The 25,602-nt window shown below is 43.5% G+C and overlaps 1 protein-coding gene across 1 annotated transcript in view; it reads right to left on the bottom strand.

Annotated features, from left to right (window-relative positions):
* PRAG1 (PEAK1 related, kinase-activating pseudokinase 1) overlaps positions 1 to 25,602 on the bottom strand; it is a 47,186-nt gene that overhangs the window by 12,041 nt on the left and 9,543 nt on the right. The window contains exon 4 of the mRNA XM_044225541.1: positions 6,529 to 6,686. Within this exon, the coding sequence (XP_044081476.1) occupies positions 6,529 to 6,686 (158 nt within the window). The remainder of the gene's footprint in view (positions 1 to 6,528; positions 6,687 to 25,602) is intronic.

Genomic DNA, 25,602 nt, shown 5'->3' on the forward strand with positions numbered 1-25,602 from the left:
TGGCTATAGGCAACATAGCAGCTACATTCTTACTGCAGCAGACCCTTGAGCAACATGGGGTCAGAATGAATGGGTCCACTTATATGTGTTTTCTTTTTTTTAAATAAATACAGTACTGTACTGTACATGTATTTTCTTTTCCTTATGATTTTCTTTTCTCCAGCTTCCTGTACTGTAAGAACGCAGTATGTAATACCTACAACATACAATATACGTTTGAGTTGACTCTTCACGTTATCAGGCTTCTGGTCAACAGTAGGCTTATTAGTAGTTAACATTTCTGGGGAGGCAGAAGTTATATGTGGATTTTTGACTGTGCGGGGGTTGGTGTTCTAACCCCTATGTTTTGCCAGCTCCATCCACTGTATTTGCAACAACTGCCACACTCTGCCCTCAGGAGAGCCAGAAAAAAGAGGGGACAGATATGCCTTGACACCTAAAATAGCTACAGAAATCACAGGCAAAACACTGGTTCAGGAAAATGTGACTAGGAAAAAAAAACAACAAAAACAACCCAACCCTAAACTCCTGAAAAAACTTTGGCCAAGCCCATATTCTCAGGACTCAGCTTCAACAGCAATGAGAAGAATTCAAATATATCCTGGTTTTAGGCTGGTGCTAGATCACCCTGTTTCCAAATTCTGGCTTACAGTGAAGAGTGTTAAAAAAAGGTGAAAATGGAAAATACTTTTCTGGGAAGTTTGCCTTCATCATAGTTACATCACCGGTAGGTTTTGAAATGACTTTTCATACTAATTGGGCCAAAGAGCTCCAAAAGTTCTTCTTCCCATTTCTAACTCTATGTATAAAGCCAGTAGCCAACTATAGAGTAGAACATGTCTATATGTCTATAGGGTGCGCATTTCAGGGAAGAAAAAAGTGTTTCTGGTGGAAAAGCTACATATCACATACGGGACACCAGGTAGGATCCTAAAAAGACCAAGGGGAAGGAATACGAGTTTGGTGCCATTGTATTTAGAAAGCAGAGAAGAAATCAGGATTTTAGTGGTTGGGATAAACAGCTTAAAGCCAAGGCAGAAAGGCAGGCCAGAAGTTCAAACGTAGTACTGGGATGTTTTCTTTTATTATAGAGTCCTCTCTTCTTGCTGGGTTTTAATAGGTACCTTCATTGTTCTCTTCAGCCAAAATGAGAGGCAGGCTTAAGGAGGAAGTGGTCAGTCCAGTTTTGAGCTGTGTGAATGAGCCCGTCTGTCTCCCTCGGTGCACAGCTCTGCCTTCTGACAGCAGCTGCCCAGGACAACTGTAGAGGCCAAGGGCAGACTCAGGGCCAGGAGCACCCAAGCTCCAAATTCTTAGCTTTTGGGTCTGGCTATTCTCCAACTGCAGGTAAGGTGAAGCAAATGGAATTTTCTTTTATTTGAAAAACTTGGGAGTGTTCCATGGATTTTTTTTTTTTTTTTTTTTTTTTTAGTGAGGATATGGACTGTTCAGCTGGAAATGGCTGTAGAGATGTACCCGTCCATTCAATGTTTCCTGAGCACCTACTAAATGCAAGGCACAGGGCAAAAAGCAGATGGATCAAACCTCTCCTACAGCCCGTGGCCTCATTCAGAGAAAGTCATCTATGCGGGCCCCTTGCCCATGGCATGCCGAAATGGCACTCTTGATGGTTTCTATTAAACCTTCTCTTCCTGGCCCTTGATACATGAAGCGGGTGGCAGAGGGAGTGGTCTAGCCTCACATGTAGCTTTTCCTCCAGGGAAAAACTGTGCAAACTCTTCGGTCCCATAATCAGAAAGACTCAACTCTAAATGTTAAAAAAAAAAAAAAAAAAGCAGTCAAGTATCCCTTCAAAAAGAACGCTTGCTTTCTCAAGAAGGTAAACGTGGTCTGAAAATGGAAGCATGTTATTAACATTTTACAACTGGCAGGGAGATGTGGCATTGGTGAGGACTCTCTCCAGAACACTTAATCATCCCAAGAAACAATCATCGAGACCTGAATGCAATTTACATGCAAAAGAGGAGGTCTCAGTTTGGAAATAGGCACATAGCAAACATTCCATGCCCACCGCCCCAGTGCGGCCCTGGACTCCTGGGCTCCCCATCTCCTGTGAGAACACAGTATCATTTAGGGGTCTTCTTCCAAATTAACAGTAAGATTAACAATTAGTTTGAAGCCCTTTCCCATGCTGTTGATGGAAGTGCAAATGGACATTTTACAATTTGGAAATGTCTATTTAAAATGTGTCTGTTTTGACATACCGATTCCACTTCTTCTAAGAATTTATCTTACAGATATGCTCACCAACTTATCTTAAGGTGTGTCACAGGATCTTACCGGAGACTGGTAATGAAGATCACCTAACCGTGCATTGTTTAACAGAGGGGTTTAACCGCTTTGCACAATGACAAAATACGCAGCATTAACAAAAATGAGATTCTGATTCAAATGAGATTCAAATCAGAGGTTCTGATTTGAAAGACTTCAAGATATATTAAGTGTAAGAATGTGTCCTATTGAGGTTTATGACATTTTAAATACGGATAAAAGGGGAGACTGCATGGCTCAGTCAGTTAAGTGTCTGCCTTCGGCTCCACTCATGATCCCAGAGCCCCGGGATGCAGCCCCATACCCAGCTCTACGCTCGGCAGGCAGCCTGCTTCTCCCTCTGCCTCTGCCTGCCACTCCCCCTGATTGTGCTCTCTCTGTGTGAATAAATAAAATCTTCTTAAAATTTTTTAAAAAAAAGTATGGATAAGAATTTCTGATAAGATATAGAAAAATATCCTCAGAATTTCAAAGGTGGGAGCTCATTTAGAGGTTATCTGATGACTCTGATTTTTCCTGTCATATCTTTCCCCATCAAGTGAATTGTTATTCAGAGACACGTACTGACTTTACTGAAGTGATAAAATAGGATTTTAAAATTCAGTTTAAAGGGAATAGTTTAAGCTAAGGTAAAGCTTCACCTTGGTGATATTGTAAGGGCTCAGGCCACAGACATTTTAAAAAATGACTATCTTTTCCTTTGGGATATCTTCTTCCTCCTTCACTAATCAATCTCCCAGAACAGATCCCATGACTCAGTGTGTCTCCACAGGGGTGGGGGACGAGGCGGGCCTCATCCCTGTTAGAGCAAAACACCAAATGGAATCTATTAGACCAGACCCGCCAATTTAGGATCAAGCGCTCTGAGAGCCTGTTTGACAGTCAGAACACACTATTTTCAGCTAGGGAGTCTCTGAAAAAGACCCTGAAAAAGGGCCGCCTTTTCTTCTTACGGAGTCTCAGGTAACAGCCCGAGTCGAGGAGCAAATGCTCAGTGAAGGTCAGGCTGTCACTCCCAACTGATGTCTGATCTGTGTGGACTGACTGTCTCTCCTCTTGACAGAACCGCCCACCCCTTCCCGCCCACTTCCTGGCTTGATTCTTCATAGCATTCACTGCCATCCGACACACTGGCTGTTTTACTTTAGCCCTTTATCTTTCTCCTTGTCCATCTCTCCCCACTGGAATCGGAGAGAAGGAACTGGGCCTTTTTTGTCACTGCTCTACATTCAACATCTAAAATCGTATCCAGCACGAGGTCTGGATTCTACAAGTATCTATCAAGTCAATGACTGAACTAATGCATATATTTAAAAAATCCTCTTGGGGGGGCAGGGTGTCTGGGTGGCTCAGTAGGTTCAATGGCTGCCTTCAGCTCAGGTCATGATCCCGGGGAACTGGGATCGAGCCCTGCATTGGGCTCCCTGCTCAGAGGGGAGCGGGCTTGTCCCTTTCCCTCTGCCCCTCCACCCTGCTCGTGTGTGCTCTCTCTTTTAAATAAATAAATAAAATCTTAAAAAAATAAACCACCAAAAACCCTTGGCATAACTACTGAGGAAAAGAAGCGGACTACCATGAGGATATTTCATTAACCTGGCTATGTTTCTGGTCTGCTAGCTATAAAAACACGAACACTGACCTTCATGCGAATTCACACCTAAATTCACTGTGTGGCCAGACCTCTTACCTGTTGCTGGTGCCAACAGCTTCGGTTCCACAGAGCACTTTCTAATCTGCCGGACTGTGGGAACCTGGCATCAGGGATGTGTGTTAAACTGTGGCACTGAATTTTAACGTTACCCTAAATCGAAGAGGAAAATGATCTCCATGGGGCATTATGTTCACCTATTTGAAAGGAACCATTTACAGCATGAGAGTCTTCTGATGACCATTTGTGGTGATCATTTAGCCGACCTCTGTGCCTCCCGGCTATTCCCCACAGGTCACCTCTCGGCGGCGTGCATGGATCTGTCCTGACACGTGCGGTCTGTCCCTCCAAGCCAAGCACCAACCAGACAACTGCTTTCATAGATTTTTTTCCTTCCACTGAGTAGACTCACTGTTCAGCTGAATTGCCCGCATGGACAGATGGGATAACAGATGTGCTCTGAGGGGTGTGACATGGGGTACAAGCCTGAAGAAGTGACGTGAACACTGACATAAAGATGACACTTTGTAAACCTAAAATTTAGACACATCGGTTTTTAAAATTCAACAAAGTAATATATTCCAATTATGTTTGTTTTTCTTATAAAATTTTTTAGAAAGATTTCTTTATTTGAGAAAGAGGGAGAGTGTGCGCTCATGCATGTGAGAAGTGGGGGAGGGGAAGACGGAAGGGGAAAGTGAGAACCTCAAGCAGACTCCCCGCTGAGCACAGGGCCCAACGCAGGGCTCCGTCTCATGACCCTGAGGTCAGGACCTGAGCTGAAACCAAGAGTTGGACACTTAGCCGACTGTGCCACCCAGGTGCACCCCCCATTTTAAATAAAATTTAAAACTTTTTTTTTTTTGGCCACAAAACCCAAATAGTAGAAAACTAACTTTAACCACTAACCCTGACAAGCTTCCAAGAAAGTTACACAAACTATTATGATACACTCTGGAGTGACTTTGTCCTCAACTCACTCAGGTCCGTCTTTACTGCAGATACAAAAAGTCTGGAAAATGTGTCTTTTTTCACTAGTGAATTCTTACTGGCAAAACAAATAGTCTAATGATATCTTTTGATTTAATATTAAAGAAGACATTACATTCTGGTCTCTAGGAACTTTAGCTTGAACTAACTCTACCTCCCTTCAGATCCACTCTCTCAGCTTCAGGGCTAGATACAGTCACAAAAGGTGTGATGGGTAAATACTTCAATATTCTTTCTATGAGGTAGAAGCGAGTAAGAATTCATGGGATTGAAAGGTAACTGTTTAGGAACAGACCGGAAGCAAGCCACCTTGATTAACGATGAGAAGCAGACTGAAGGCTTCTTCACATTTCATGACCAGTGTGGTCTAGACGGTCTCTAGACTGATGTTTAATAGCTATGACAAAGGGAGGGTGGAGAAAGGAAGCACGGTCTAGGGTGTAGAGCCATAAGCAGGAGCCATAAGCAGGAGAAAGCACAAGCGTTCATAAGGAGAATAAAATCTTTCATTCTAAGGGCCCAAATTCTAGTAACAAGGCATACACTTTTTGTTGATCTAGGAATGCCCATTTTGAAGTGCATTCCCATTGAATAACTGGCACATGATAAAGACAGAACCATGAAAAGGGGAAAATCTGCAGAGTAAGAAAGCCCACTTTCGCCACATCCTACCCCAATCAAGACGAAGCGATTTCCTATTTTAAAGTCTGAGCTATCAGAAGTTTCCCATAAGAACACACCACAGACTGACACAAAATAGGCTCTAGACTTTGGAGTACTCATCTTTCCAATAGAAATACGTTGGTGACTGCGACTTTACAATGGAAGTCTCGACTCCAAAATTGCCTACTGGGAAGAAATATTTCCATTGGAATGAGAGAGGTCGTCATGTTAGCACATGTCGAAAACTAACATGCTAAAGCGAGTTTAAGAGAAAAGCAGAAGAAACACACAGACACACACACACATGCAAAGAATGTTGAAATGGTGAGAGGCTTTAACACTACCCATTACGACTACAGAAACACAAGAGTTCCTTCTTAGGAATGTGCCCAATCAGGACATACCCGCATAGTACACCTTAGAGCTTTCTCCACGGAGCAGGATGGCTGGTAGTCTCATGAAGCCTCCATGCTTTAATTCAACAAACATATACATAAGTGCCTGCCGTTTCCAAGTGAGTGTGTGCACGTGTGCACGGGGGTGTGCCCTCATGCACATGAAGGAGTAAACAAGATAGTGGAGAGGGAGAGAGAAACGTGGAGGGTAAAAGCTTGTGGTTGGTGGTACTAATGCCCCAAGAACACATCCTGAGGACAGAAATGGAAGACAGACCTATACATAGATAGCTCATCACCCCAGGAGCCAGTGGACGCACTGTGTGTCGGTAGAAAAAGCAGGACGGCATGAGGTGCCTCGTCACGTATCCAACGGGGAATTAATGGCAACTGCCCCTCTCGGTGGAGTCTACCTCACTGTCAAAGTAGGACCAAGATGGTAGGTCTAGCTCAGCCATTCCAAATCCTAGCAGTGAGACCACGGCTGGCTTTCTAGACTTGGGAGAATCTAAGCCTCCCCCTCAAGGTCAAGTCTGTTACCTCCATCACTGCAGGTCCTGGAGTCTGAGGCCAGGCTGTCCGTGGAGCCCGTGTTGAAGCTGACGTGGACGCCCCTGCAGGGAGGACTGAGGCTCTCTGCAGAGCCCTGGCTTACTTTTTCCAAATCAGAGCTGCTCTTGTTCATTTTTAAAAGGTGCCTGGAAAATGCAAGAACAAACAAGAAAAGTGATTAATTTGGGTTCAGTTCAAAAGCCAGGCAATGGGTCATGAACCTACTATGCTCTGGGAACCTGAAGCACCAGCAAGTTTTGAAAAAAGGATGATCCTGGGAAGAGAGAATGGGCACACTTTTGAAACCTTATGCATGTGAATGGTAGGAGATTTGTCAAGTACGGTTAGGACGGGTGACTCTATGAAATTTAGACAAATCCAAAATCATGATTTAGGAGGAACCGCCTTCATATTCTAACCCTGTTGGCCAAAACATATGTCCCCTATTGTAGACTGTACAACATCTCTATGAAGAAAAACACGAACATTATCATATGAGTCAATTACAAAGATATACGGAGATTGGGTAGCTTCTGCAGGGCAAATGAATTGCAAATTAGGACTAAAAAGGTGGGATTTCCTCTTGTCTGGTACTCTCTTAACAGAGCTTCAAAGGGTCTAGGTTATTCCTTGGAATTAACAAAAACTTTCTATCAATTTAACCAGACTTCTAGTACAATGCTCAGAAATACGTTGACATAATCCTTCTTCCTGAAGCATAGAATCTGCCCTTAGGCTTTCTATGAAATCTTTTGTTGCATCTCTAAGACACCATTACCAACATATCACGACCGGAATACCAAGTTCAAGACATAAATAACTTGCCTTGGAGAAAACACTGCCTGTTATCGGGTAAAGCAGTTAGCTTATTGATTTCTCCTTCCCTTTTTCCAAGGACTACATGAATATTCAATCTGATCTGACATTTTTGCCACCAAGTGAGGCAGACCACAATCAATCTAGCTCTCTCCCTGTTGGTGGTAACCCAGATTTGTCCAAACTGGTATTTCCTGATGACAGTCCTGTTCCCACTACAGCAGATCTATATCTCAATATCGGCTGTAGGAAATATACAATGCAGTATTGATCTGGCATCAGAGCTGCCTTATTTAATGCACATGACCTTACAGTCAAGAATGTATCCACTGTTCTTTGTGTTCAACATTGCCAGACCCTCCATTGGTCTTTGCAGTCCCGGGGATGCTGTACTGATCACCAGGAAAGTTTAGAGAAAGTTTGTTAGCTCCCATGAAAATACTCTTCAGGAATACGTCCTTCTCCTCACCCCCAATTCTTAGAACCCACATTGAGAAATAGCTTACAGCTGTCAAGTGTAAGCTGTGACAGTGATGGCCAGGTCACGACCAATAGTATGCCTTACGTTTTAATGTCACTGTAGGGCTCTGGGAAATATCAGATCCTCAGGAAGTGCTCTGGCAGTAGATTATCTTTATGTTACCCTCTGGCAAAATAAAATCATGGAAAGTTTTGTAAAATATTTTTATTCTCCTCTGATCTATCAATCATGGCTTTTGCAGATAAAGCCTAGATATGCAGCTGTGAGTAATGACAACTCCTGGGTCTAGGAGAGAAGCCAGCTCTGTGGCAATGCAATGACCCAGCCCCCTCCAAAGTGGCCTTTGTAGTCTCTTGCTCCTCTGGCCCAGAAAATTGCCAATGGAGAAATTCCGGCACCAGAGCTGCTGAGCTGGCAAAGCTCCCCAGTCCATAAACCTAGAAAAACACTGAATGAAATGTATACAAACAGATAAAACTAAAAAAATATGTAAATGTGTATCTGTGAACACACACACACACACACACACACACACACACACCCCTTGGATAGATGTCCTTGAGAAATGTTATTCAAATCACTACTAGTGAACGTGCCGCCCAGTCAATTTAGTGAGTCATGGCAATTTACCAGCAGTTTAACAAAATAGGCTGCTATGGGACCAGAAAACACGAAAATATTTCAGTAAGGATTTTTGAAACATTGTTTTGTGAAACTTTTATAGGTGTGTGCCTACTGGGTCATGATAGCCAATAAATTTCTTATTGTGGGTCATTGTTAAAAAATGACTAAAAATCACTGCTCTAGAATAGGGGTCAACAAGCATTTCCTTAAAAGGCCAGATGGGTGATATTTTAGGATTATGGATCATATGGTCTCTGTTACAACTACTCAACTCTGCTATGGCAACAGGAAAGCAGTCATCAACTCTATATAAATGAATGGACATGTTTTCCAATAAAACTTTATTTACAAACACAGATTACCATACTGTAGATGGCAATTACTGGCCCTGATCTAGACCAGCCTTGTCCAACAAAATTACAGTGCAAGTCATATATATATAATCTTAAACTTTTTAGTAGCCAAATTATAGGTGAAATTATTTTAATGATATCTTTTATTTAAATAAAATATATAAAAATACAGTCAACTTAATAGGCAATGAGTATAAAAATCATTAATGAGATATTTTACTTTTTTTTTTTCATTCTAAATCTTCAAAGTCTGGTGCGTATTTTATATATATAGCACAATGCAATTTAGAGTAGCCACACTTTAAGCTACTGACTATTGTACCAATCAGTGCAAATCTAAAGAAAATCTCATACATGGACAGGTTCTTCATGGTGTTACTAAGAGCAAAAACAATCATAAACAGTCCAGTGTCCATCAATAAAATAATGGATACATTGTGGTATAATCTTATAATGGAATATGACATATAACTAAAAAATAAATGAACTTGACTTAATGTACTAATACTGAAATGATTCTTAAATGTTGAATGTTAAAAGCAGCTTGGGGAAAATCAAAACTGCAATGAGATAATGACGTCACACCAGTCTGAAGAGCTAGTATGAAAATCATAAGAAATAACAAGTGTTGGCGAGGATGTGGAGAAAAGGGAACCTCGTGCATTGTTGGTGGGAATGCCAACTGGTACAGCCTCTGTGGAGAACAGTGTGGAGGCTCCTCAAAATATTAAAAATAGAAATACCATATGTTCCAGTAATTTTACATCTGGGTATTTACCTGAAAAAAAATGAAAACCCACTAATTTGAAAAGATCGATGCACCCCTATGTTTACTGCAGTATAATTTACAACAGCCAAGATACAGAAGCAATCAAAGTGTCCACTGATGGATGAACAGATAAAGAAGTTGTAGGTATATACAATGGAATATCACTCTGTCATAAAAAAGAACGCTCACCATTTCTAACAACCTGGATGCATCTAGAAGGCATCAGGCTAAGTGAAATCAGTCAGAGGAAAGACAAAAATACCCTATAAGCCCACATACATGTGGGATCTAAAAAACAAAATGAGCAAATGAACAAAAAAACAGAAAAAGAGACTCATAAAAACAAAGAACAAACTAGTTGTGGCCAGAGGGGAAGAAAGTGGGGGAATGGTTGAAATAGGGGAATGGGATTAAGAGGTACAAACTTCCAGTTATAAAATAAGTCAGTCACAAGGATGAAAAGTACAGCACAGGGATTATAGTCAATCGTATTATAATAACTTCATAGGGTGACAGATGGTAACTAGGCATCATGGTGAGCATTTCATTACGTATGGAATTGTTGCATCACTATGTATACCCGAAACTAATATGATATTGTATGCCAACTATATAGTTCAATTAAAAAAAGAAAGTAATTTGCAAAAGGTCTCAAGTACAGTGTGGTCATTTTAATGTATTTTAAAAATACATAATGATGCTGCAATTTTTTTATTTATCCTATATATGCAGTCAAATGGAAATAATACTCATCACCTTCAAGTTAGTGAACACTCTGGGTAACAGTGGGAAATGGAAACAGAAACTAGATATGAAGTCCTTTTCCCCTGAACCTATAACGTTTTAGTTTTCAAAATCTAAAATGGCTAATAACACTTGAAAAATCTTTGGAGGACACATGACAGCTAAATTATTTTTTGAACTTCCCTGTATGCTTAACATATTTGATAAATGGAGAATGAACATTTCTAGGAGGACAGAAAATCAGTAGGGCCTGCATGAACCTATGGGTGGCCCTTCTCGTTGACCTGCTGCTGAGCCTCGGAAAGGCAAGGGACAGAAAGGAGGACCCAACAGGGTTTCCACCAGGCCCCATGGTGGGATGGGCAGATTCAGAGAAGGTTAGTAATACCACAGAAGAGCGTTATAGATGGATAAAGTTATTTTTTGGATCTAAGCACTCTTCTGAGATTTCAAAAATCAGTTCTTCTGCGTCTAGTCACTAGAAGTTTTGAACTCATCAAGTGGATGCAGACAAAGTTATTCTCGGGGCTGCAGGATAAATTTTTGGCAGCATGTGTGTACGTGTAGGGACATGGGGAGCCTCAAAAGTAGACTTGGTAAATCTCAGTACCTACGCACAGGGGGAATTTTCATGTTTTCATGACTTCTGGGAAGACCACCATTTCTCTCCTAAAAAGGCTTGAGCAGCCCAGGCTCCCGCTGGGTAACAAAAGCCCAGTAGGCATCTGGAATGCTCCGGTGTAAACAGGGGAAGCAAGGGGTAACCCTTTCTCATAATACTGAGCTCTTGGGCGTGAGGACTCTTTTATATGAATTGCATCAAAAACCTTCTTTCTTGGAATCCCGTGAAATCTGTGCTCTTAACGCATTGCCATTTTAAGTAGGGAATGAGCCAAACTAGCTCAGATTTCAGAGTGAAAGGGGAAGATGACCGTCAGAGCACACACCTACAATCCAGCTGCTTTTGTGTGCTCCATCGGTGTAAGCAAGAGATTGCTTAAGAATCCCCGGGAAAGGCTCACTATTTTAAGGTGACTTCTCTGAGCACCATTGGGTTGTTCTGTCGGACCTAAGGCCACAGCCAAGACTCTACCAGTTGTTTCTAAAGGCGCTTTCTCCTCATTAACAATAATTTGATCTGCTCTTCATAAAACTGGTGCCAACCATCTAGAATTTGCAATCTGATGTCATGTCATTTAAGGAAGTGGCTTCAACCGGCCGAAACCACAGATTCCGGTCTTTCCTCTCTGGGTGGTGAATAACATTCTTATCAGCGGCAGGGAGAGCACGGCCTGCACAGATGTCTTTGCTCCCGCAGGGTGATAAACGACTTGTTCTTACTCAGACTTCCTTCCCGGCCTCCCGTCGATGAGCTAGAGTACCAGGAGAGGAGAATGAAACCCACGGCTTGCCACCCCGTGTCCTTAGAGACTGAGCCCTGCAGCTGCCGCCCGGTGTTTTCAGAATGGCTTTTCCCCCCATTGTCCTTCAAGAAAGAAGCCCTGCCAGTGTTTTCTCTGAACTGTATTGGTAGAAAGCTGGGGGAAAAAAAAAAGAAAAAAACAATCCAGGCACAAGAGCCATCTGCCGGACTTCCTCATTCATAGGAACAAGACTCGTCTAAAAATACCCACCGAGCTTCCAGAATGTCCAAAATTCTTAGCGGATTCCCAGCCCCAGCTTGCGGCGGGGACCGCGGCTCAAGCTTCGCACAGCCACCAGGCTCTCCTCGGACATCACGGTTTATAAAGTGTGACGGAGGCCAAGTGTCCTTCTCACCGTCCCGAACTGTATTCAGTTCACACACATTCAGTTGAGAAGTTTTTGCCTCCGGAGCAGAAGCTTATGAAACCCCAAAGGATGCTAGGGCATGATTTCAGACCCGGGACTCCAGACCCGGGTGCACCTGCACACCAAGCCTTCGGGCTGGCCAAATTCACTGCTAAGTTTGGTGATGACTTGGAGAAACCCTCTGAACTAGATCTGAAAGCACACACGGGTTAGAAGATGCTACATCCATTTTTCAAAATTACCCAGAAGAAGTGAAAACAGGCTAGTTTCAGATGCAAATAAGTCGTGCCTAAATCAAAGAAGAAGAACCTCTTACCATCCTAAACTCTGGCGCGTCGTGTCATCCTCATTGGCAAGGCCCCCCAGAGCCCAGGGACGGGCTGGGCCAGGGGCTACAGGGTCCCATGGAGCAGCCCCGAAGAGGAGGGCCAGCTTCGGTGGCAGTGCCGGGAGTGTGTGGTCAGCTGGCTGGGAACTCACCGCTCAGAGCTCTCCTTTCCCCTTAGTTCCTCTCTGACTTTTCTATAAAATGCACTTCCTGCAAAAGCACAGGAAAACAGGGACGGCTCTGCCTCTGACCCGCGGCTCTCAATCTCCAATTGTCTTGTTGGGCTCCAATGTTAGCGGCAATTCAAATATGCTCTGAAACACAGTCAGCCTCACCCACTCACTCTACTATGTAGCCACATCCTAAGGTCAAGATCATTAAAGGATTCAAGCTGAGCTTGCTCGGTGAATAAAAGCACCTCGGTTTTTTTTTTGTTTTTTGTTTTTTTTTTAACTTATCCTATGCCTCTATTAGCTGCAGCACGTCCCCTGTCCTGTCTGTCCTGAATAGCATTCCCAGGTCTTTCAAGAAAGAAACTTTGACTGTCTACTCTGTGCTGAGCACTGTGTTAAATACTGCGGTTACAACAGTGAGTAGAGACGATGCCATCCTTGCTTCAACAGACCTATGACCTGGGAGATAAATACTTATCCAGCTCCCCTAAAAAAGTATATAGAGGGTTCAGTCTATACCTTCAGAATACATTTGCAGTCTTGGGAGTTGAACATCCCGACTCCAAATCTCTCTAAAACACTGCTCTCATAATGACGGCTGAGGCTGATGAGCTCTATACAGAGCTCTTGCTAAGTATGCTTAACCTCGGCTATCATATTGCATCTTGGGTGCTCCGTGGTGACTGAAATACATACCCCAGATATTCTTCACGAATCTCAATTTAAAACATTTTTGCCCCACTGTTTATATATTGGAATATATAGCTAGACTTCTTGTTTGGGGAAAAAAAATTATTACCAGCTTGTTTATATACTACTACTTCTCCTTAATCCTTTGCTCCAACTGGCCTAATCTCTCATTGTCCCCAAAGCACTCTGCATTACTGTCCCCTGCCTATCTTAGCTCTGAAGAAACATCTGTCTCTCCCTTTCAAAGCTTTATACCCTCAAACCCAGGGTCAATATCACTTACCTACAAATCCCTCCCAAATCCCTGCAGTCTTTTCTGACTGGCCCGTCTCCTCTGGAAGGCACACCGAGCTGAGTCTGATTCACATCACTGGGCATTAGATTATAATTCTGGTTAGATTATTCTAACTGTTTCGTGTGAGACAGGCTTATTACCACGCCCAAATTATAAATTGTTCGAGGAGCTGTGTCATACTCAGAATATACTGGAACACACTGTAATTACTAAATACTTCTTGACTGAGTTTATCTGCTTCTGTTTCAATAACTTGATGGCATCTGGGAGCATAAATGTTTCCTTTTGGTAAAGAATTACACTTGCCCAGCAAAACTTGCAAAAGGCAGGAACACGGAGCAAACACCCCCAATAAGGCTAGATTCAACAGCTGAACCTTTCTCATATTTACAAAATACAACAGTCCCAAAATATCCTGAACTTCTACAAATCTTCTAGTTAAAAATATTGTTTTTTCTAAAAAAAAAAAAAAAAAAAATTTTTTTCAGGAGATGGGTTGAAAAAGGCAGGTAACTACGCCGAAAGGTTTTTATTGTTTTTATTTTTGGCTCTCTTTGATGAAAATGCTAGGGGAGTTATTTTCCAAGTATCTCAGTGTCACAGGAAAGGGTTAATAAAGTCCAGTGTACTTGGGGGGCATGCTTCCCCCCTGATTTATTAGCATGTATAAAGATATGAAATCAGTTTCATTTTTGGTCAGATGACCTCAATGTTCCCCACAATGCAAATTAATAAATTTGCATTTGCAGTTAATGCACTAGTGACTTCGATAGCTCTACAAGCTGAAAAACCCTTTGGTTCAACCTGATGATGAATGCAGTTTGCATTCAATGCAAACCACTTAAAAACAGGAATAAACCCATACTTATTTTTAAAGATAGGGATGTGCACATGCACACATTTAGGTCAGTCTTTAGTTTTAGGGAAGGATAAAAATGCTTGAATTGGTCAAATGGAAATTTGAAGGCGTTTGCCCTGATGATATACAGATCTACTTTGGCACTGAGAGATATGTAGGTTTTTAAAAGATCACCTTTCAGGTCCCCCCAAATTAAAATTAATCCGTGGCCCCAGGCGGCCATGTTCTTTTGTGTACGTTCCTAGAGAAGGTCCGGGCAGCCTGATGCTGGAGAAGGCAGGCAGAGGTTTGGCGTTACCTGGCCTGGGGAGCTTTGAGCTGAGGCTGAGGACAGGCCAGGAGCTGTCGGGGAGCAGGTAAGAGAGACCCCACCCCCAGTGCACCACCTGTTGTCTCCAATAGAGGTAAAGAGGCCCCGAGTCCTGGCCTGGCAAGTCAAGGAGGATGATCTTACAGGTGTTCACACGCGGGCAGAGAAGAAGAGAAGATTAAAAGGAGACGAGGAACAAACGGACGACCAAGCACCTGCAATCCAGAGGGTTACCCTGACTGCTGGGCCGCCTATGGGCGAGCACGGTGTGGGAACACCTGCGGGAGCCTTTGGGAGGAACAGCGTGCAAGCATTTGCGGAACTTTCCAGAAGGATTTCAGAGTCATCTAGGAAGGCTTCTTATGGGGAGGTTATGTGAACCCCAGGGGGCTTTGCTGCCTGGCTTGGATCCAGGCTCCACAGCTTACTGGCTGGGCACCTCAGCTCTCCGTGCTTCAGCTGCCCGTCCAGCCCATTTCTCCTAATGGGGTAACAATCATACTTATCTCACTGGACTGTTAGGCAAGAGGCAATGAGTTAATATTTGCTACGTGCCAAAAACAGTACCAGGTGCACATTAAGATGGATGGTTGGATGGAGACAGACAGACAGAGGGAGGACTTCAGCAGCCTCTAGTAAACGGAGTAATTCTGCTCCCTGGATAGAAGCAGAAAAGGGCACATGGGTCACAGATTTCACTCTGAAATCTCTACTTTTATTATGGTCCTTGAAGAGACTCAAAGGGGGCACTTGGATGGTTCAGTTGGTTGGGTGTCTGACTTCAGCTCAGATCATGATCTTGGGGTCCTGGGAGGGAGCCCCAGGCCTTGGGCTTTGTGCTCAGCGGGGAATCTGCTTCTCTTTCCCCCTCTCTGTATGCCCCTCCCCCCACTTGTGTGCTCCCCCACACACACACTCTCTCTCTCTAATTAATAAATAAAATCTTAAAAAAAGAGAGAGAGAGAAAGAGATCAAAGAAGAAAATTCATCAGGATGATGCTTTGAAGATAGGCACTATTCTAAAGTAATGAGGAAGAACCAATCTGTCCATCAACCAGACCTCAGTATGAATCTATGATTCGAGATGTCGCTAAATTGTAGTACGGCCCCAGGCTCAGGGCTAAGGTACTGCACAGATGACCAGGTTGCTTAGCTCCATTACACACAAATTAAGAAACAGACGAACCTCTTTTCTGGTATTAGTCTGTCTCTCCTCTGCAAAAAGAACCTCGCATGATTCCTTCCCGGTTCACACCACCTCTCCACCCTCTCACCAGGACTCTGGTGACTGAGTAAACCAAAGCAGCAGCAAATTCTTACTCATCAACTTGGGAATTACTGCTCTTCCACTCCTGACCTATCTCTCTTGGAACCCATCCACCAATACAATCTGTGGCTAACCAGAAATCTTTCTGTTTCTAGACTACTGGTTTTGGCAACAATGCTTTCAGAATTATCTTTCCCTCTTTCTCTTGATTCAGCAAATGCTCCAAGTCCACTCTGTTGACCCAATTTCTGAGCCCAACTATTGGCTTAAGAAATCCATGTGTATTTTCCTTAGACTTTGTTCTTATCCTCCTGGCTTGGGAGAGTGAGGCTATTTGTAACAAAGCCACTAGATGATCTTTTCCACTCCCTACTCTGGCCCAGTCAGTTGCCCAAAAGGGATGAGGTTTCTTTCCCACTCCTGGGTCACCTCTTCAGCCCTCTGTTAGCTGCGCTCCCCCCCCCATCTCCCACAGCCCTGGCTGAAACCTCCGGGTTTCAGGAGGGAGGGTTCCCTACACCACAAATTCTCACCAGCTGGCTGTCCTACCATTGAACTCAGTGCTGACACTAACCATCCAGAGACAGACAACCCCAGGTTCCCGTCATCACCTGTGCTCTGACCGACCAGCTACAGATCGGAGGTTCCAACGACCTCTTCCCTGGGTCCGATTCATTTGCTCGAGCAGCTCAAGAAACTCACAGAAGCACTTCACTAACAGAATATAACCCAGGAGCAGCCAGATGGAAGCGACGCATAGGGCAAGGTGTGGGGAAAGGGCTCGGAACCACCCATGACCTCGGCAGGTCCACACCACTCCACCCGCATCTCCGAGGGTTCACCAACCTCACGGCTCTCCAAACGCCATCCTTTGGGTGGTTTTATGGACACTTCGTTCCAGAGGCACAGCTGATTAAAGCATTGGCCACAGAAGAAGGATTCAACCTCCAGCCCCTCACCGCTCCCCAGAGGCTGGGGGGTGGGGCTGAAAGTTCCAACCCTCAAATCGCAGGGCTGATTTCCTGGCAACCAGCCCCCATACTTAGGCGGGTTCAAAAGTCACCTCATTAACATAATAAAACACACCTTTATGGCTCCTAGGAAATTCATCACCTAGCAAACTCCAGGGGTTTTAGGAGCTCTGTGCCAGAAACAGGGAATGGAGACCAAACGTTTATTTCTTACAAATCACAATATTGCACCAGGTAAGTTCAAACCCTTTCCATCTTCACTCCTGCACCAGGCAGCCCACTGCTTCTCTAGGAAAGTGCATAACCAAGAAGCTGGGAACCTCAATTAATATATGCTTCCTGCCTTCATCGAGCTCTTGGGGCTCCCTGGCGATCCTTGCACTTGACCTTTCACGCAACAAAGCAGCTATTTCAAACATTCAACAGTTTTCTTGATAATCTTAGTTGCCTTCCTTATTTCTTGCAAGTAAGTCCTCATTCTCCATGATTCAGTCTTTTTTATGTTCTTATTCACTTCCAGGGCAGAAGGTGAGATCTGGATTATGCCATACACCTTTACACAGATCTGCCTTTTCCCTCCCTCCCCATTTCTACAGTAACCCTCCACTTCAATTTCCCACTTGTACGCACTCACTGTGTTTCCTTAGATGGATACCCTTGGATTGATCTTTTTTAAAAAGACACGTTGTGACCTTATGTGTTTTCAGTTTATAGAATTACACTGTGTTACCTATCCAGTTCTGTTTCTTAGTTACTTCTCTCAAGGCTAGTTTAAGTTTCTTCCATGTTTCTGCATATATATCCAGCCCATAATGTCTGACTGCCATTAAGTATTTCATTTCATACTCACGATGTTTTACTTTTCTGTTTTCCTAGATAGGAATACCTGGGCTTACCCCACCTACCCTCTACTGGGAACAATGTTGTGATGATCTCTGTCATATGTGTTCCTCTACAGACCCAAATGTTTCTCTGAGGCATACAGGGAAGAAGGGAGAGTGCAGGACATAATGTATTCGTATACTGAATTTTACTCAGTAACTCATATTAGCTCTACCTACTCTGAGTCCTCAATATTTAGTGACTGATCAACTGTTAGAACCAAGAAAACTACAGACTCTGAACTGTAAGAAGAGCCTCTTTCATTATGGTTCTCTGCTTTTATAAGAGGCATGGGCAAGCATCAGAAGTAGGATAAGAAGTAGGATCAAAGACAAACCATAAGTGACTCTTAATCTCACGAAACAAACTGTGGGTTGCTGGGGGGAGGGGGGTTGGAAGAAGGGGGGTAGGGTTATGGACATTGGGGAGGGTATGTGCTTTTGGGTAAATTGGAAGGGGAGATGAACCATGAGAGACTATGGACTCTGAAAAACAATCTGAGGGGTTTGAAGTGGCGGGGGGGGGGGTGGGAGGTTGGGGTACCAGGTGATGGGTATTATAGAGGGCACAGCTTGCATGGAGCACTGGGTGTGGTGAAAAAATAATGAATACTGTTTTTCTGAAAATAAATAAATTGGAAAAAAGAAAAAAAATTATAATCTGGGATTTGTTTAAATCAATACACATTAATAAAAATAAAAAAAAAAAAAGAAGTAGGATCAAGGGGCTGGATTTAGGATTCACTGGTAGAGACAATTTCTGTTTCAAGTTTTGGAGAGGACATGAATATAGAGAAGGCATTTTGAGAGACTGGAAGGGAGGTCACGAAGCAAATGTAACAGATCAGTGAATATTCTTGTCCTGGCTTTCTTGTACTTGCTCCTCGGGAGACATGCTCCATCCCCAAGTTGAACATCTCTGAAACAGACAACCTAGCTCACCACTAGCCCGGAAGATGCAGAAAAATTATATCTACTATGCATTATGAAAACATGTATTTATATTATAATATACTTATGTTACATTTATATGATACATCTATAATATTTACATTTATAATATGGAATTTTCATTTTCAAACTCTCTGGACTTTGAGGTTATAATCAAAGAGAGACCATAGTCCGCCAAAGTCTGCTCAGGATGGCCTGAGCTGGACAGAACAGAGATACTCTCCCAGGTGTAAAACCCTTGAATTAGTGTAGGGAATAGTTGTTAGACCTAAATTAACATATATCTGGCACACATGTCTACACCCTGTGCTGGCATAACGTGCTGAGAGTACTGATTGACCACGGTGAACCCTCCTGCAGGGAGGGCCCAGGGTCTCCCTGTTTTCCACGTGGGGCTCAGGCTGTCACTCCCGTTGATGGGAACTGGTATGGAGAGTGCAACCGCACTGCCCTCACGGTTCAAGAATATACCATCACAGAATCTTCCTTTTGAGCTACACATATGAATAAGCTTTAAGTGATATCCCCACTGTGACCAGTTCAAAAATTCCAAAGACTTCCTCTCTTTTTCCCTGATCTTCAAGGTCTTATTACTTACTAATATATCAAGTTATCCCAACTATCCTTGGGTTTATCCAATGTCATTGTATTTTTTCATTCATTTTGACTACCATCCAAAGCTCCCCAAAGAGCGGAAGCCATTCTGAAGGGCGTTCTATAACCCGGGAACATACATGGTAACACTGCCCATTATTTGCCTAGCTTTCCAACTTCAGATAAGTTTTTATAGTACAAGCATACATGAGCATGAAGTGGCCAAAAACCGAACTACCAGGAAGTCAGGGGATCATCTGACAGTGATAGGTACTAGACAGTAAGATGAGTAAAAAGGGAAGGATTTCTTATAGCTGTCTTCAGTCTGGAAGTTCCCCTTTTCCCCCCAGCAAAGAACAGTTGTTTCTGGGAGTCAGCCCGTTAGAGAAGCACAGAGAATCAAGCCATCCAAGCCAACAGACAAAAGCTCATCGAAGCGGGGAGTTTTACAAACTTGTATGGAAAGAGCATGAACACCCCTAACAACTGACAGCTTTAGGGATGAGACCAAGAGTCAATATAAAAAAACAGTGAGCAATTCTAGCGCAGAGGATGAAGACTGGTCTTAAAACTCTGAAGGTTATCAGCTGCAGAAAGGGCCACGGAGTATTCTCCACAGTTGGTCTATCAACACTGATAAGAGGAAATCCTTCCCTGAGCACACCCACGATCCTAACACAGTATAACAAACGACTCACACCACAAACAGATAATTTCTCACCAACTGGTGTGTCCTACACCCCAAAAGTAGGCTGGCTATTTTAGGAAAAACTCTGCCGGATCACTTAATGGTCGAAGGGGGCTCGAGCATACGGCCCACCCATGTGTTTTCCAACCCACCTCAGGAAGCATGAAGAATCTCTTCCCAAGAGCAGTGAAACCACACCCAGACTTCCTTGCGACTCACTGGTGGGGAGAAAGGTGCTTAGGTGTTAACTACCTGAAAGGAACATTCTTATGGCAAGAGACAGGGCTGGATCCGCACACCTGCTCAGCTTTAAAAAAAAAAAAAAGAGCAGAGTATGAGCCCAGTTGCAAAACCGAAATGTATAAGCACTGGAGAGAAATTAATCCATGAAAGGATGCATTGTGCCTATAGGGTACCTTGAAATGCCCACCTTGAAGCATTAATAATTATTAACTTCGGCTTCTTTTGCTCAAGGTGAACAATGTTCTGTTGAGCAAGGCTAGGCACAGAATTATAAGAGGATATCTAGTGAAAAATCAGGCCAAGTTCTGTAGTTATCTCTGGCCTTTTGCCCCCCCCATTCAATAATCCTTTATTGAACACCTACTATGTCCCAGGTACTATGCTGAGGCACCCTATGGGAAAGTCAAAGGAAAACATAGAGAACATGGTTCCTGCACTTCCAGGAATTTACAATTTCTTGACAAGATACAAATAGGGATCCAACTGAACATGGTGTAAGACATACTGTGTTAACTGCCTAAACAGAGTACTGGGACAATCCAGAAACCTGGGTTTCAGGAAAAAAACTTGGATATAAGAGTTTAAGGCGACTTCTTCCTTTCTCAACATTTCCTGATGTCAAAGCATAGTGCTTTTGCAGAAAGTGAGATAAGCTGAGCATGTTTCTCTGCCTACAATTCAACATGTATTTCTTGAGCATCTATTATGTACCAGACTCCAAAGAGGTTACTGTGTTTTTACAGATGGCTAAGCATGCACTTGACCTTCAAAGAGCATCTGCCTCCCCACCCCATTTTGCCTTTTAAAAAATAAATGGTTATCTATAAACCGGTACTAACCTTGATCTTGAATGGGGTCAAAAGGCACTGAAAGGAAGGACTATTCTTTCGCTTCTCTGGGACACCGAGCTGCACCTACCTCTGTGTTACCCAACAGAACGAGGATGTGCTGAGACTCCAGTTGCTGTGATATTGAATCTCATCAAAAGGAACCAAAACAACAAGGGCAGAGCCCATGGTGGTCAGGCGACACATCTGCTGATTTAATTTATACCCACTCAACCCTCAGGGGCCATGAGGGCCAGAACCCAATCACTGGTGTTTTAGCACCTTACACAGATCATAACGGGAAGTAGACACCTGATGGATTACAGAAGGAATCTAATCCCTACCTAGCCTTACCCATGGATGTATGCTCCATAATGGAGAGAAGTTCCAAATTCTTGATATAGACTACTGTTCAAGCCGGTGATTTTTCTAAATTTCAGAATAGAAATAAAGGAATCAATTTCAATCCTCCCTGGTCCAGATAGCATCATTAGATGTCCAGTGTTTTCAGTTTCTATCCATAAACTCCGGGGAAGAAGCCAACTATTAATTTGCCCCTGGCAGGGAGCAGAATACAAACGTGCCTTGCTGGTGTGCTTTGTTCTGTTTGCCAAACTCTGAGTGTATATGCGGGAGCAGTCTCTCTCCCTGAACATCCCCAGTGTTCATTCTTCCCGGGATCGATTCGACCTCCAGCCAACTTATTTCAGCTTTGTCAAAAAGGCTAAACACAGCCAGAAAAGATTCTCAGAGCACACACAGTGCTTTCTAATACAAACTGTGATTCTTAAAATGCCACACAGAAAAGCCCATTACACATCAAGACTATGGGATTTCCTAGTAAATTGTTGCCATTCTACAGTAATCCACTGTAGCAGAAAATGCCTCAGGAATAAAGTATCTGCAGCTTAACTCAGATTGGATATGGAGTCTGGAGATAAGTACTGATTTCCATCATTCCATTTCCATCCTTGGGGCTCATGCTGAGAGACCATGTTACTAAGAGACCACACAATGAAGTCATTTTGATTTTGATTCCAATGGCCCAGTGGCCACTTCTGGGGACAGAAAAGTGCTCCATCTGTGACACTGTCACCACCTGTCTGGGGGGCAGTGACATGGGAGGGAGAGCAGGGATTCAAGAATGAGCAGAAGCCCAAAGATAGACTAGGTCTCTGCTCCCCAGAATCCCCGCAGAGGGCGGAGAATGTAGTTAAGCAGTGGGTTAAAATCACAACGAGCATGAGTGACAACATCAAAAGTAAACATCTGTCACTTTCTTGGGGGAAACTCTTTTCTTTTGGTTAGTCTTGTCTGGGGCCAGACCTTTGGCCACGAAAACCATATAAACCTGTCTTCGTTCTTATTCACCTGCCGTGCTCTCAATCTTGCTCGGAGTTCAGGCCTCTCATCCTAATTTGGGGTTTCTCTATGAAATTTCTGTCTGTGCTAGTCAGAGGATTCTCCCTCAACTGACCTTGTCACTCAAAAGCCATAAGTGTTTTAAAACCAGGTTTGCATCTGCGAAGAAATAAAAGGCAGAAATAAATTTGATTCTTCTGCATCTTAATTATTTCCCCAGGTGCTGCCGCGCTCATGAAACTGCCTTAAGTCTTGAACGTGACACTGAAACTAAGAAGCCCATGCTTGTTTCCCTCGGTGAGGTCCATTGGTCTAAGTCAGTGAGCGAGAACGTGAAGGTGGCCACCTTGGTGGACCCAGACCATGCCTCATCTGCTGGGAGGAACACTTTAAGAGCACTTAAAGACCTCTAAAGGGTATGAAATGGGCATTGAGAGCCTCTAGCCTATATGGCATTGGGGCAAGAGTCTTCTCCAGAACCCTAACGGGAGCTTACAGAGGACAACATCTCAGACAAACAGAAAAGCTACTGCCAAACATCCACAACGAGATCCCAGGAAAGCCAAGTCAAACCGCACCCCCCCCCTTTTTTAACTCCAAGCCATAAAATGATTCTTTGTTCTTCCATAATAGTATAAGAAAGCAGAAGGATCTAAGTGAAGGTAAGTGAAAAGTAATACTGTCTTACATGAAACAACCCCTTTCTCTAGAGTGTTGAGTCGTATGAGATTGGCTATTTTTGTTCACGGGAGAGGCTGATTCCTAGAAATAGGACCCATTAACAGATGGGCCATGCAAAGAAATTGAGTTAACCTTCAATGTCATTCACAGACCTTCCAACATTTTCCATCCTGGAAAATTGACATCAGCCTGCCGTAGTTACCAGCGTAGTACTGGTGTTGGTCCTGGATCCACCGTGGGCTCTATTCTCATAGAATAGCGTGATCTGCCTTCACCCTGACCTGCTAGATTCAAAGACTATGGGTTTCTGGCACCTTTCTCAAAGGGATTCATTAAGTACCGAGTCCCAGAATTAAAAGTCAGCTTATGGTCCCAAGCGCACCCTCTTATCTACAAGGGAGATGAGATGACTCAAGAGCTGTCAGTAATGCTTAAAACATCTTCCCCAAATGAAAAAATATATACGTATATGAGTTTGTTTTAAAAAGTACCAGGCGCTCTTTGCTCTTTTCTAGGTTCCCTTAAGCTATTTTTTTTTTTTTTGGTTCCCTTAAGCTATTTTTATTTCCTAGATTTTTTCCCCCCAAAAGTCCTGAAAATAAGAACTTTTTGGGTTTGCTTGCTTTTGGTTTGTTTGTTCTTGTTTTTAAGAGCTGGAACCCAGAACCTCTGAGATCCCCACCTGGTTTGAGCTGTATATAAGCCAATGGTTTTATCGTAACAAACTGGGCCAAAAAACTCTCCTCTCAACCCAGCCGCTAACACAAACCCTACCTGAGTCACATTGCTGTGGCGACTTGGTTTTGCCAAGTCCTTAATTCTTCCATGAGAAAGGTTTAGTTTCTTCTCCAAGGAACCAGGTGGTGTTCAGACGATATGCCTAGGAGTGGGTCAGGAGGTTCCCATAGGGTACGGGTGCCTCTGCACCGCCAGTAGCCCTATGTGGCTCTTGCCTACATAATAACTAACCTCTCAGGATGCCTGGGTGGCTCAGTTGGTTAAGTGTCTCTCCCTTTGGCTCCCAGGATCCCAGGGTCCTGAGATCGAGTCCCATACCGGGCTCCTTGCTCTGCAAGGAGTCTGCTTCTCCCTCTGCCTGCTGCTCTCCCTTCTTGTGCTCTTTCTCTCTGACAAATGAATAAATAAATCTTTAAAATTTATAAATAAATACTTTGAAAAGTAATAATAATAGTAGCTAACCTCTCTACTGGAGTCTGTTCATCACACTCGAGTCTTTCACCAACAGGGTGTTATAAAAGCATTGTTATTCCCATCTAATTTTAGGGAGGCTCAGTCACCGCCAAGTGGCTTGCTCAAGATCACTCAGCCCATAGATAAGACAGATGCCGTCTAAACTTGATTTTCTGATCAAGTTCAAAGCGCGTGCATCCCACTAACCTAACGAGGCCTGAGGCAGACAGATCCAATGCCCATGTTTTACTCTCATGCCTTGTTCGCTTCCTACACCTGCTGAAGTGCCCTATGTGTTAGGAGCAGAGCTGTCCAGGGACAGCTGTGTAACCTTGGCAGGTGACATCAGCTCCTTTTATCTCTACCTTGTCGTCTATAAATTGGGGGTGGTAATTCCTACCTCCTGGGGCCGTTCTGAGGATCAGATGCGTTAATAGGTCTAATTCCCTTAGCTCTACGCCGGGTCCATAGTGAGCACCATATAAACGGGAGCTATTCTTAGCTGCTGGCTCCCTCATTCACTCAGGAAGTTAAAACTGTGGCCAAAAGGAGTCTGCAACCACCTGAGGACCTGGAGGACGTCTACTCTGCATGGCAGGTGGCCAGTGCAATACCAGAACAAAGCAGCGGTCATGGAAAAAGCCCATGTTAGAGAGCATCACAGCCTGAGACGCCTTGATGTTCAAAGTCAAGTGTCACAGCTGCACCTCTCTGTGGACAGCTCCCTGCTTCCAACAGCAGCCCAGAGGCACATGGGCTGAAACAGAATCACTGGAAATGACACAACTAGAAAAGGCCTGTTTGGAAAGGCTGTCATTTTAAAGACAAAACAATAACAACAACAACAACAACGAAAAAACACAGCAAGGTTTTTCTTTTCCCTGGTAGAAATCCACTTTGCTGGAATAAGAGGGAAATTATGTTTTCCCAGAATTTATATTCCACACACAACTCAATATCTTTAAAAAGGCACTTATTTTTTCTTAGGCCTTTGAAAGGTACTTTAAACTGGCAGGAGACTGCAGAGAAGCGGTAGAAAAGCTGTAAGTTTCAGCGTGCTCAAATGAACTCCTTTTTTTTTCCTCCCCGTAAAAACCCACATCTGAAGGTTACTAACCACGTGCAGAGCCTCCTAGTATTCTGCTCTTGGCTCTAAGGCCTAACTGTTTCTGG

The sequence above is a fragment of the Neovison vison genome, chromosome 11 (assembly GCF_020171115.1).
Source record: "Neovison vison isolate M4711 chromosome 11, ASM_NN_V1, whole genome shotgun sequence".
NCBI classification, from domain to species: domain Eukaryota; kingdom Metazoa; phylum Chordata; class Mammalia; order Carnivora; family Mustelidae; genus Neogale; species Neogale vison.